Here is a 13,421-nt window from a genome sequence, read left to right as displayed (position 1 = left end):
TGTTGTTCCAAGCAGTTGTCAATAAACAATGGTAAAGTTATCAGGAACTTCTATCATCTGCTGAATTTCGTTGTTCGCTCGTTGCTTTCTATGTCCATTGCAATCCAATCTCAAAAGAACATACTACAATTACATCAACCGATCACACTTAATTAAACAAGGAAGTAATGACCACCTCCACCCCCGCAAGTTAAATTAAAAACTATCAGAGATGTATGCCTTTACCTAACTTCTTTTCTTTCCTTATTTAGCTTTAAAATAGATATAATATAAACACGTACATATTGTGAAAGCGTGCCAGAAAGAGAAATACATAAATCACAATGCCAAAAATCGGCATCGATCAAAAATCAAACGAGGTCAACACCGCCTCTTCTGCCCCCCCCCCGAACTGCAGTCTGAGCAGTGTCAACACCGCCCTCTATTGGCAAAGGGTCAATGACCGTTACAAGGAGGTAACTCGCACAGGTGAGTTTGGTAGACTTCGTTATGAGCTGACGGTGCTGTCGGCTCTTCTAATTTTTGATTAAAAAGTCTCCTTGATGAGTCCATATGTGACAGTCTACTTGTAGTATCAACTTTGTCACTTTATAGCGTCATATGAAGGTATGAACATGATGGAGTATTCAAGATGTTGTGATTTTACTTCGGCCCCAAGCTGTTTTCCTCACCGCGCTCCCACCATGCCCACGAAACAAATGCATGCCTGGAAATTGGAACTGGTAGCGTGGCGCTGGTGGACAACGAACAGTGATCAAAGAGCAAGCAGCAAGGATACATGATGGATTGATGAATGCCTTGCTATTAGCCCTACTGAGTGGAGCATTAGTATTCCTCTTTTTCGAATTTCGGACTGGATCAGTCATACTAACACTCCATGACATTACTTGGTAAAGTGACATTGTCGGTTCTCAAAAATTCCAAAGACTCAACAAAAATACCCTTTTCATTGCTTACTGGCTTTCTTAAATGCCAAAGGCAAAGTTCTGTGATATTTTCGACTTCAAAACCTGTTAAAATCTGACCGTTTTTACTCGACTCATGCTCGACACTTTTTCAATCTTGAAAGTCAAGAATATGATTTAACCTTTCAAAATCGTCTGCCAGATTTGACAGGGACACAGAAACCATTGGTCCCCAAATTTAAAGGATGTCCAATTTCTCAGAGACTCGTTTTTGTTAACCGCTTGCAACTATTTGATATGCTGTCACTGAGTTGCCAACTGACTAGATACAAAGACTTCATCAATTACCAACAGAATGGCTGACTGGGATGGAGGGGAGAGCCAGAGGAGATTAGGGAGACATGACGAAGCAACAGGTGATGTGTGTTATTCAAGTGGAGTATTAGGAAACTAAATATCAGCTTTAATTAACTTTAATTAAAAAATAACTTAGAACAGAATGTTCATCATCCTTGATGGCTCAAGCCTGTCCTGATCCATACAAGCTGGCAAATTTGTGTTTACCTAAAATAGAAAGAAAACTGTTCTGCAATTAGATTGTGAAATTTGCTTTCAACTTTTCACCAAAGTTGTTGTTTTTTTAATTTCATGTCAACTTATAGAAAATTACATTCATATTTCATGTACATGTAAATTATGTAAGGCTATACAATGTCATGTACATTTCCACTGTGTTTAAAGTTTTATGTAATTTTCTATAATGGGCCACAACATTTCCTGTCATATCACATACCTGGAGGTGGAACTCATTCGGATCATTGAGGAATACTGGAAGGACTTTTCAAATTTCGTGTACATAGATATCCAGTGCAGTTTTTGCAGTACTTTCATTGGATGGTTCATTTGTTTAATGAAGAAAATTTCATGTAAGCCGCATGTTTTGTGAACATTGCTCATTTCAGTACGGATTCTATTTTATAATGTCTGCCTTTCTTATTATAACAGGGCCACTGGATGATGACAGCCTCTACAGCATATCTACACAGATTCATGCAGGTGAATGGAAGGGACTGGCAACAAGGCTTGGCTTCAGTGCTGCAGAAGTCTCCCACTTTCCAAGTGATCACTCCTTCACTGCAGAACAAATCAACCAGATGCTGGTCACCTGGAGAAACAGACAACCTGTTCATGTCAATCAGACAGAAGCTCTCTGCAAAGCATTGAAGGAGGTTGGAAATGCACAACTAGCTGACAACTTGACAGGTAAGTTATAGTGTGATAGGTAAGCAACAGTTGTGTTTTATGGATTATCTGAAGAGTTTGTGTTCATTATGAGATTCACCAGAAAGTCTGTCAGTAGTTGTGATCTTTAAGGAGGATATTGTTTTTGTAGCATTTACTTTATGTCGCATAATCCTGATTGAATTCGGACTTATAATTATCACCCAGGTGTGAAACGGCAAGTTACTATTAATATTGGAGTTGGTAAACTTGAATTTGTGTAACTGACTCCTTTTTCACTGTCCAAAAGGTAAACTAAACATTACAAAGGCAATTTTTAGAAATCTCCTTTCTTTGAAAGTACACGTATGCAATAATGAAATGCATAGTGATGGGTGCATGCAAGAAGGAAGGGAATTTGTTATAAAATTATGAAATCCAAAAACTGTCCTAATGCAAAGATATTGAATACTCTCTTTTCAGAAATTTTTTTAGCAATTAATACAGGTTGGTGTAATTTCAATGAATTTAGAGCAGTTAAAAGACATGGTTGTTTGCACAGAATGTAGTCACAAACGTTGTAATGTGTTTTGTTTTATTTGATACTTTATCAGAGAATCAACCAAATACCGGTACATTCAAGAAAGCAACTACACAGAGGGCTGTCTCATGCTCACAGCCACCAGGTACTAACCAGTGTTTGAGGTACCTTGTGCTTTCTTGTGTGGAAAATAATCACTTTGAGGTTACTTTTGCTAGAAAGGTAATTGTGAGAACCTTACGTGTCCATGTTACAGTGCAGTTTAGATTCAACTGCATATCGTCCATTGTCGTTTTCTTCACAACAGGGGAGTTGGATGATAGCAGTCTGTATGACATAGCTGAACAGATTGATGCAAATGAATGGACAAGACTTGCTGCAAAGCTTGGCTTCAACCAAGCAAGAGTCTCTCACTTCAAGGACAATCATTCCAATGTTCGTGATCAAATCAATGGGATGCTGGTCGCATGGAGGAAAAAACAACCAGGTGATGTCAATCAGAGAGAAGCTCTCTGCAAAGCACTAAGGGAAGTTGGGGACATCAATCTTGCTGATAAGCTGAGTGGTGAGTATGTAAATGTTAGGATAAGAGTAACCTACATGTATGTCAGTATTGTATTTGGAGAAACTTTATCTGCTTTATCTACACTGACATTTCAGGTGATATCCATGTATCTACCTAGATACCTTTTTCTAAATCATGACTTCAGAAGCTTTTTAACCACTTCCTGCCGGGTGACTTGTTTTTGAAGTACCTAGGCTTTATATACAAAGCCGGGGGTGGGCCCAAAACCGGACAAAAGAGTTGGGCCTTGTAAAAAAACACTGTGCTTGGCACAAAAGACCAGGTAGCTGGGCATTACTAACATTTTTTCACTCTCAATAGTGGAGATAATCCAGCCATGTTTTGATACCATATACCAAGGTTTGGAGCATTTAGAGCGAGCGGATTACCTCTGAGACAAAAGCATTCCACCACCGCAGGGATGAACCACACAGCACCGCTGCACGCTAATCTGGCCCTTATTGAAAAGAGGTCAGCAGTGCACTTTTCCCGGTTTCCGGAACAAAAGAGTCTCACATAACACGGCACAATTTGAGCTCTATTTACAAGGCTGTGGGCCTGGCTGAAAAACTCCGGTGTCAGTGATGGCTGCCTGTCAACTTGGAGTAGTGCCCAAAGAGTCCTTCCTTTGTGTTTAAACGTCCCTTAAAAGAAATGATGAATTTTTGAAGAATTTTGAAAACTGGAAATCTTGAAAATGACCCCTATGTGTGCACTGCATTTTTCAAAGCACCTGGCAGCAAGTGGTTAAAGATTAGGTCAATGATGGAGGACATTTTTCTGAAAAATCTCTTTATGTAGATATATTACAGAGACAAGGTCTTTCGTATAGTCTCGACTGTGTGTGGTTTTAAAAGTTAGGTGTACATTTCTTATGAACTCTGGAAATACTAAATTTTAGTTACAGCTGTTGAACTATGAACATGAATATTGTAGAAACTCACAATGAAATTTGTGAGGGAAATGTGAGGAAATTTGTTCTGGGGCTATTCTGTGGAGGGTGGCATCCACCAACAAGACAGTTCTTGGGCATGCCATGGCTTTGGTTGTACGTGACTAGTTTTATCTACTGCAAATCTCTGCTGCTACTGACTGTAGCTGGGCCAAGACGTCTACAGTGCGGATTCCATGCATTGAATGGTGCCATTCTGCATTGCCATGCCTTCATATGCTTTCGTATCATCATGTAAGATTATTGCATGGACCGTGCAGCACGGAGTGATTAAAATACCCCGCCATAACTGCTTCCAGGTATCATGTCATACTTTGGCCAATTTGCATGCCTCCCTCAATGACGATTTTTCAGACAGATGACGACTTTTTTAATTATCCAGCCTGAAAAATTAGTTTCTAAAAATCCTTTTTATACTTGATTGGATGGCAAGAATCCTGTTTATTTGGGTTTAGTATGTTTTCAGTTACTCATAAGCCTAATATGACACAAATGCCCTCCATCATGGAACAGCATCTTTCTTTAAGGGTAGTAAAGTCCAAAATCTGTTCTTTTACAGTGATACAAATATATTTGTAAAATGTACACATAGTTGCTTCCAGAACAAATTATTGCACCCCACTAACAAGGCTGAAATACTGAAAACTGAGCCAAAAGTCAAATAGACTTTGATATTGCTTGAATAATTTTGATAGGTCGTTGAGTAACAGTAGGCCATGATTTGCTTGTCAAAATCAAAATCAATCATGCCTACAACAAAATGAATACCAAAATACCATAGTTTGAAAAACTGCATTAATTGACTAAATTTATATTTCTTTGTGGATCGGATATGCAACAATATGACAATAAAAATGCACACCTGTCGTATTGAATTGGGCTTTTGAACAGTTGTGGGGTTAGTCACAATGGTCCCTCTGAGTTTCTTATCAGAAACTTGGAATAATGTGTTCTGTTTCTTTGTGAAAATTTCACTCTTAGAGTACAGTGCGTCTGATGTCCAGTCCCTGAATGCTGCCAATATCTGTGAAGATGAACTGAAGTCACTCTACGATGAGACAGGTAGCTTTGTACAGATGAACCCATGGTGTGATGATCTCAAAAAGCACATCATGGACATGTACACCAAGTTACAGCTGATCACTGGTGAGGGAAAAACAGAATGCACCTTTGTATCCTACGAGGATATGTTCCTGCTGAAAACAAAAGAAGGTAAATTGATCCCAATAGCTGTACTAAGTGGGCTGGCTGGTAGAGGAAAGACCACTCTTTTTGACAAGATTGCGTATGATTGGGCAGTTAGCTCTTGCAAGGTCTTACAGAAGTATAAACTGCTCTTCCTTTTGAAAATGTGTGATCTGAAGCAGGAGTCGGATCTTATTGATGCAGTTTTTGACCAACTCCTAGCAGAAGACACAAGTATAGACAGGAATGCTCTGGGGTCATACATCAAGATGAATTCTGGCAAAGTCCTCATTCTCTTGGATGGCTTTGATGAGTTGAGGACCACTTCCCTCAACAAATCGTCATTTGGTTCCATACTGAAAATACTCAATCGTAGCATGTGTAGAGGTTGCACTGTACTTGTGAGCACCCGCCCCTCCCACTTACACAGATTGACAACAAAGGAACTGATTCAACCACCATTCACACATGTCAGGGTCATAGGATTTCTTGAAGAAGACATCACTGAGTATGTGAACAAGTTTTACTGTGATGAACCTACTAAGGCAGAGGGGCTTCTGACAAGGATTAGATCCTCAAACCTTTTGTCAGTTTTGGCAGAGAGTCCCATGTTGCTTCTCATGATGTGCTTCCTGTGGAGTAATGATTCTGAATTTCCAGAAACAATGTCAGACCTATATCACAATGCAGTTCATGAAGTTGGCAAAAGAAAAGATGTGTTAGAACAAGAAATAAACAGTGTGGTGGTTAAACTTGGCAAGGTTGGTTTGCAAGGCCTCCTTTTTCCAGATCAAGTGCTGTGTTTTAAAGAAAGTGACTTTGAGCCGGGTGTGCTTAGCTTTGCTCTAAAAGCAGGTATTTTGACCACACAGAGAGTCCTCAAGGGACGAGTTCCCCACAGCAGTGTGCAGTTCATTCATAAGACATTCCAGGAATTCTGTTCTGCTTTATACCTCCAGAACTTGTTTGAAGTAGACAGACAAGAATTTCAGAAGATTCTGAATGAAACTGTGTCAAAAAGCCCAGTGGATTTTGAATACCTTCTGCGCTTTTGTTGTGGTGGACATGAGACATGTACAGTTGAGATATTGAATGTGTTTCTGGAGAAGTGTAAGAATCGTTTGTCAGTTGAGGATAGGGAGGGTCAGTTGGCACTTCACTGTTACTTTGAAAGTCAGTGTACGTACCTACCTCCTGAGAAGTTCATACTAGCAGTCTTATGTGATAGCATCAATCTTTGTGATCTTGATGTTGATACATTGCTTTCAGTGACATACTTTCTGAGATGTGTTGCAGAGGACAGAGGCAGTGCTTACCTTAATAAAGTAAAAATACTAAGGATTTTGAACTGCAGGTGGAGAAGGTCTGCCACAGATTTGGCCGTTGCTGTGAGTGCAATGAAAAGCCTGAATGAGGCAGAATTCATTGATAACTTAACTAGTGAAATGGTAGCACCTGTCATGAAGTCTCTCCGTGATCTAGCCAAATTGGTTTCATTGAATCTCTTAAATCACAATCTGGATGATACAGCAGCATTATGGGGAATGCATTTAAAGGAGCTCAAGCCCCTGCAGAGACTGTACTTGAGTAGCTGCTCATTGAATGGACAGGACATGATACATGTTGCTGAGTCACTCAAGGATCTACCCAATTTTGCTGGATTGGATGTTTCTTGTAATAACCTTGGTGGTACAGCAGCATCATGGGGAATGCATCTGAAGGAGCTCAAAGCCCTGCAGAGGCTGAACTTGAGGAACTGCTCATTGAATGGACAGGACATGGTACATGTTGCTGAGTCACTCAAGGATCTACCCAATTTCCCTGGATTGGATGTTTCTTGTAATAACCTTCGTGGTACAGCAGCATCATGGGGAATGCACTTGAAGGACCTCAAGCCCCTGCAGAGGCTGGACTTGAGGGGCTGCTCATTGAATGGACAGGACATGGTACATGTTGCTGAGGCACTCAGGGATCTACCCAATTTGGTTTCATTAGATGTTTCTGGTAATAACCTTGGTGGTACAGCAGCATCATGGGGAATGTATCTGAAGGAGCTCAAACCCCTGCAGGAGCTGGACTTGAGTAGCTGCTCATTGAATGGACAGGACATGGTACATGTTGCTAAATCACTCGAGGAGCTGCCCAACTTGGTTACATTGGTTGTTTCTGATAATGCAGACCTGGCTGGTACAGCCACTTCATGGTGCTTGCCTTTGAAACATGCAAAGGCCCTGCGGGACCTGGAGCTCTACAGCTGTGAGCTGACAGAAGAGGATAAGAAACACCTTCATGGTGCACTGGGTAACCTAGATGAAATGTTCTAAGGGGATATTGGTTGGTAATTGACAGGAGAAGCTGGATTTTGTCTGTAAAATTTCAATGACAAGTAGATATGAAATCTCATACAAGCAAACACTGAGAGGTTTAGTGTGTGTGCTGTGTGCTTCGATAAAAAAAAACACATTAAGAGCTGGTGAGACTTTGACCTTGTGAGGCGCATTGACCAGTGATTGTGAGTGATGGTCCTTGTTGCCGTTGTTAGCTTGGTCATTGAAGCGTAGGAAGTCAGAGTAGGAAACAAGGCAAACAAAAACAATCCGCACCATCGGCTAGTGGCATTTGGGTACCTGTGGATGTTGAAAATCTTGTTTTATTTGTTTGGTGTGATTGGCACTTGCCAAACTAGTAATGATGAGTGAAGGCATTTGAAACCTTGCCAGAAAGTGTTACATGTAATCATCATGATGACCATGTGAGAGGGTGAGCTGGTCTGACTGTGGACCCTGTTAACCGCTGCTGTGGCAGACTCGGCGATTGTCTTGTGTCCAGAAGTCACAAGATGTGTAATGTACAATGCTAGGCAAAATGGGTCAACAGGAAACACTGTGATGCCAGCTTGGGAAGATGCCCTACTCTCCTACCTTCCCCAGATGGCTTGGTATTTCTTGGTAGTTGAAGAAGCCTTTGCTAACATGAGTAAAGTTTGTTGGTTGAATCTGGTCAGACTGTGTAAGATCACTTTCAGTTGTGAGGGGAATCTTTCCTTGACCATGCCTCAGCTGCTTTGTGTTTCCCTGAGGGAGTGAGTTCCAGTCATCCATCACCTTCTGATGGTACACACTCAGCCTGTCAGCTGTGAGATGATCTTTCTTTGACCTCGTCTCTGCTGCTTTGTGTTTCCCCTGGGGGAGTGAGTTCCAGTCATCTAACACCTTCTGGTGGAACCCACTCAGCCTGCGAGGTGTGAGGGGATCTTTCCTTGACCATGTCTCGGCTACTTTGTGTTTCCCCTGGGGGAGTGAGTTCCAGTCATCTACCAGGCATTGACTGAACACATTCAGTCTATCAGTTTGGAGATCTCCATATATCATTCTACAGTAAAATCTCGATAGGTCGAAGCCCATTAATTCGAAACTCCGTTTACCTTGACGTCTTTCTGTTTTCCCGACAAAAGAATAGGCCTTTATGTACAATAAACTATCCGTAACTCAAAACGTCAATACCACTAAAGCCGCATATCTCAAAGTTTTAGCAGGCCAGTTAAAAATGGCCAGTTTGAATGAAAAAGTGAAACACTTTATGTTTTGAAAGAGGTGCTTTTCCCTATTGCAATTAAAAAATGGATGGTTGAACAAAATCAACCTGTAAATTTTGACATTAAAAATTGGACATTGATTTTCATTGCATAATAGAAATCACTGTCTGGCCCCAATCCAGTTACTTTTGCAGCCTTCACACTGAAACACATGAAAAGCAGGCAATGGAATAACGGCATGTATGTAACACCATCTAGGAAGCACCCCTCTTATGTAATAGTAACTTACTGGCCCCCTTTGTTTTGTGCATCAAAGCAATTTCTTGTACAGGAAATGCAGAAAGTAATTGTATTGCTATTTGTACCCTGTTAATTATTAGAATTACTGAGGAGATTTTCCTTAAAACCAGCAATTTGACTGTAATAATTGTAATTAATGGCAGTGAGGTCATTACTCATTGGAATATTGATCAAGGATATTTTCTGCAGAACCAGGATTTTTTCGTGATAATCATTGAAAACACTGCTACATGCATGAAGTTGGAATAGAAACAAGTCAAAAGGCTGTTATCTTTGCTACTGGATTTTGATATCATTTGTAAATAGTCTAACAAAGAGTCAAGATTGGTGTTTGTAAATAGTGCACAATCTTGGAACTTGTCACAACATGTATTGAATTTATGCAGCTCAAATTGGGTTATTTACTTATTGCTGGCAACTGTTGAGCAAGATTGACCACTAAAGTCAACTATCGCACGTGTCATTGCACTATCAACTCTAAGCTAAGACAGGGTCATGCGGTGGATGTACTGTGCACATAAATGTACATGTATGTGTCCATGTAAGTCATTGGAAAGTAATGTGATGTGACATGTCAACTAATTATAAATTAAAGAGCTGATGTGTACAACTTGTGCCCATTGAATGTGATGTCAAATAATTTTCTTTGGGATTAATTGTTTAACATAATGTTTGTGGACAGACCTTAAAATTCAAGGGGAGCAGCAAGGATCTTGTATTTTCTGCCCTCAGTGGACCAAATTGGAATTATGACCTGTTGTAACTGCCAAATGTTAGGTTTTAAATACATTTGTACATGAAATTTGACTTTTGAATTCCATGATTTTTTCATGGAATTCAGCAATGGTTAAGAGATATATTTGGTGAGTGTAAGATTTGATTGTATACAAATGCTCATGTATGCCAATTTCTTGCACAGCATTCTAGAATTCTGTGGGGATTTTTTATAAACTGAAAGACAGCTACACATTGATTTGTGCTTTTGACATAAGGGTGGATTTCAGTTGAACTCCAAACATTAACAAGACAGTTTTCAGTGATAGGGTTTGACTGTGTGCATCAGTATCATTGGCTGCAAATAAAAAGAATCAACATTTAGAGACTGGGTCATTTCAAGGCACAAATATCACTGAAATATTTCTGATGCATTCCCTGCAGGGACCAAACTATCAAAATGAGGGTTAAGTTGCTGTTTGTTTTTTTTTGCCTGTTGCACATACTCGGAGAGAATTGAAAATTCTCATCTTTAGAATTCCAAAGTTGATTTACAAGTGCATGTATGATCAGCTCTGCATAAAAGGATAACAAGTCGCTCATTGCCAAAACACAAAATGACCTGTTCTATTTGGAGAAGGCAAAATTCTTCAAAAACGTGATTTTGTCTTTTTTCCTATAACAAATCTGCAGTATTTGTATTTTCAGAATTTGTGACTACAAACATGGATACTTGTGAATAAAGATGAAAAATTGATTATAGCATTGTGTTTCCAAGTGCTACACTTTATGAGCTTTTTCTTGAAAAGTGCTTTTATTGAGTCTGAAAATGTGGATATACAGAAACATTTCTCTCCTTAGTGCAGCACACTAGAGGGTTATTTATATATCAAATTGTAGCTCTTGATGTACAGAATCCAGCCATGTCAAAAACTCATCGCCTGAATCTGGCGACTTATTACCCCTTTTTCTAGAGCAAATCACATATTTTCTGAAAGGTGTAGCAATCCTTAACAATAGATTCTGCAGCCAACTTGAGTTAAGAACCTACCCTTTTTTAAATGTATTTCAACAGTTGTTTAAATCAACAGTCACTTGAGATTGAATTAGGTAAATCAAGTATTAAGAAAATGTAAAGTGCAGTTGTTTGAGGGAGATTGTGACATTGTTTTAAAACCTGTGAATAATGGACCTTATCACTGTTGGCCAGCAACTTGCCGATACTAAACTCTGTATATACACGTATATAAAACCAGAAGGGCTGTGTGACAAAAGGTAACAATACATTGATAAAGACAGAGTGCATTTGTTCATAAAAGACAGCTTAATCTTCACTACTTTTATATGATTTTATATTTACATGTATTATTGTCTTACATGTACAAATGAGAAGGGATGATGCATTGTAAGCTTTGATCTAAATCATGGAGCTTGCAGCATTTAACTATGCAACTCACATGGTTTATTTTTCTATCCTGGATCACTGACAACTGTGGAATTAATATCGTTACTCAACCATGACCTGTAAAATTCCGCCCATGGGTAAGTCACTGGGAAGCAGTACCGTTAATAATGCAAGGTGAAAATGCTTTGAAATAATGTCAGAAGAGTTAGAGAGCTTACGACTTGTGTCTAATGAGTATGCCATGGAACATCTGTTCTGAATGTTATTTGCGTTTTCCATGTTTATAATTTTTGCAGCTTATAAAGTTGCCTATCCTTTGTGGTGAGTGTACCACATTGGTAAAAACAAACAGTTCTCAGACAGTGGTTCTCAGATTGAAACTTGAGTCATCATTTTACAATATGGTACTTGTACTATAATCAAGTGTGTGTGTGCTTTTTTCCATACTCAGATTTCATACTCAGATTTTACTCAGATCATATTAGTTACAGCTACAAAATGGACTCAAACATGTAGTTGTGTGAATGTTCTGGACTGCAATACATGTATTTGAAAACTGTTACTGACAGAATGCTTGAGTTTCACATTACCGTTTCACCTGATTTTCAAAATTTCTTTCCAATGCGCCCATGCTTTTAGAATGTGCCAAAAAATATGAAAATAATTTTTGGGCACACTTAGTGGATTGGTAGGTGAGCAGGATTTCTGCTTCCCAAGAAGTTATTAACTTTAAAAACTTTTGATAATGTTTATGTGGAATTTTCTGAGATTTTTTCAAGTGCACCACATAAGGGACCACTCCGCTGAATTCGAGTCCTATTTCTGAATGCCGACATTTTTAGATATCAGACGAAATTTCAGAACACCGAAATTGTTTACAGTGGTTCAACACTGTGTACCATGAGGGTAAATTTGGAGTTTTGAACTGAAAATGTTTGGTAATGCTGTGAGAGGAGAGTTGAGTGAAAGTTGAAGTGTGTCATGTAAGGGGAATGCACTACATTGTTTTTTGTTACGTGTATGTATAAACATATTCTTTGGTGGAAAACTTTGCAAGGAAGTGGTTTTAATTGATTAAAATTTGTTGACTCTGTAAACATGTCAGTATACTAAGCCTGATTAAATCATTTCCATATTATGATCACCTTTAATTTGTGGTTGCAGTTAGCTGATCAAGTCTTGAATATGTTTAAAACCTTTCCAAGGCTGTTTTGAAATTTCCACATCATGAGACTCTAGATTTGTCCAACTCGGAATGCAAAAGTAGCTTGATAGTGTATATCAGTGGCCACACCTTATAACCTGAAGTTATTGTCACTCCAATTAGATTGCTTTGACATGGTGTGTTTTGTATCAGATTAGCTATACTTGTAGTGAAATTTCCCTCTTATTTAATCTCAAAACCAGTTTTGTATATGATGCCAAAGCACAATGCCCAAACTGAAGCACATCTGAGAATACTTCAGAACAGCAGCAATTCACGTGTGATAATCTGTCCTATTAGTGCAGCCATTTACAATCTTTCCCAGAAGACCTTGCCTTTTTGAAATTCCAAACTGGCTCGTCATAAACAATTCCTGGAGTCGTTAAATTTCAACTTTGTCACACTAACAGAATGAGCCCTAAACTGTCTTTCATTCTGAGTTTGCATTTTGTGCATGTTCTGAGTGAAATAAGTTGCCTGTTTGTTGCATTGTGTCTTATCATTTATAATTCAAGTGTTTTATGTTTAAATTTGCATCTCATCCTCAAGTTTCTGTTCTAAGCACAGTCATCAATAAACAGCAGTAAAGTTTTCAAGATGTATTTTTTTTAAAAGTTATCAGGAACTTTTGTTACCTGATGAATCTTGTTGTTCAGATTTTTTTTATGTCGAAACTGATCTTAAAAAACATGTTACAACCAAATCAACTGATCACCCTTGTTTAAACAAGGTAACGATGACCCCCCCCTAAGTAATTTATGAAAAAATTAGAGATTTATATACTTTTACCTTAATGTTTTCTTTCCTTTTTTGACAAGAGCAGATGTCTTTGAAATAAAACACAAACAAAATGTGAAAGCGTGGCAGAGAAAGAAATATCACAATGCCATACAA

At 38.9% G+C, this 13,421-nt stretch overlaps 1 protein-coding gene across 1 annotated transcript; it reads left to right on the top strand.

The window, feature by feature from the left end:
• Positions 1-450: 450 nt before the first annotated feature.
• On the top strand, positions 451-13,403 carry LOC110988772 (NLR family CARD domain-containing protein 4-like). The gene is made up of 6 exons (XM_087146146.1): positions 451-606; positions 1,240-1,321; positions 1,911-2,168; positions 2,741-2,812; positions 2,975-3,232; positions 5,166-13,403. Exons 1-6 carry the CDS (start codon positions 601-603, stop codon positions 7,691-7,693), a joined length of 3,204 nt encoding a protein of 1,067 aa, XP_087002272.1. The 5' UTR covers positions 451-600; the 3' UTR covers positions 7,694-13,403.
• The last annotated feature ends 18 nt before the right edge of the window (positions 13,404-13,421 follow it).

This window comes from Acanthaster planci, linkage group LG14, assembly GCF_054643075.1.
Source record: "Acanthaster planci isolate LZ-2023a linkage group LG14, COTS_SCS, whole genome shotgun sequence".
Lineage (NCBI taxonomy): Eukaryota > Metazoa > Echinodermata > Asteroidea > Valvatida > Acanthasteridae > Acanthaster > Acanthaster planci.
Note: the sequence above shows the minus strand (reverse complement) of the source record. Positions and strands in the feature narration are given on the sequence as shown.

Excerpts from the sequence above, each read along its gene's own strand:
- LOC110988772 (XM_087146146.1), top strand. Across the intron at positions 1,322-1,910 it reads GAGACATGACGAAGCAACAG|GGCCACTGGATGATGACAGC; the intron begins GTGATGTGTGTT and ends TTATTATAACAG. Across the intron at positions 2,169-2,740 it reads ACTAGCTGACAACTTGACAG|AGAATCAACCAAATACCGGT; the intron begins GTAAGTTATAGT and ends ATACTTTATCAG.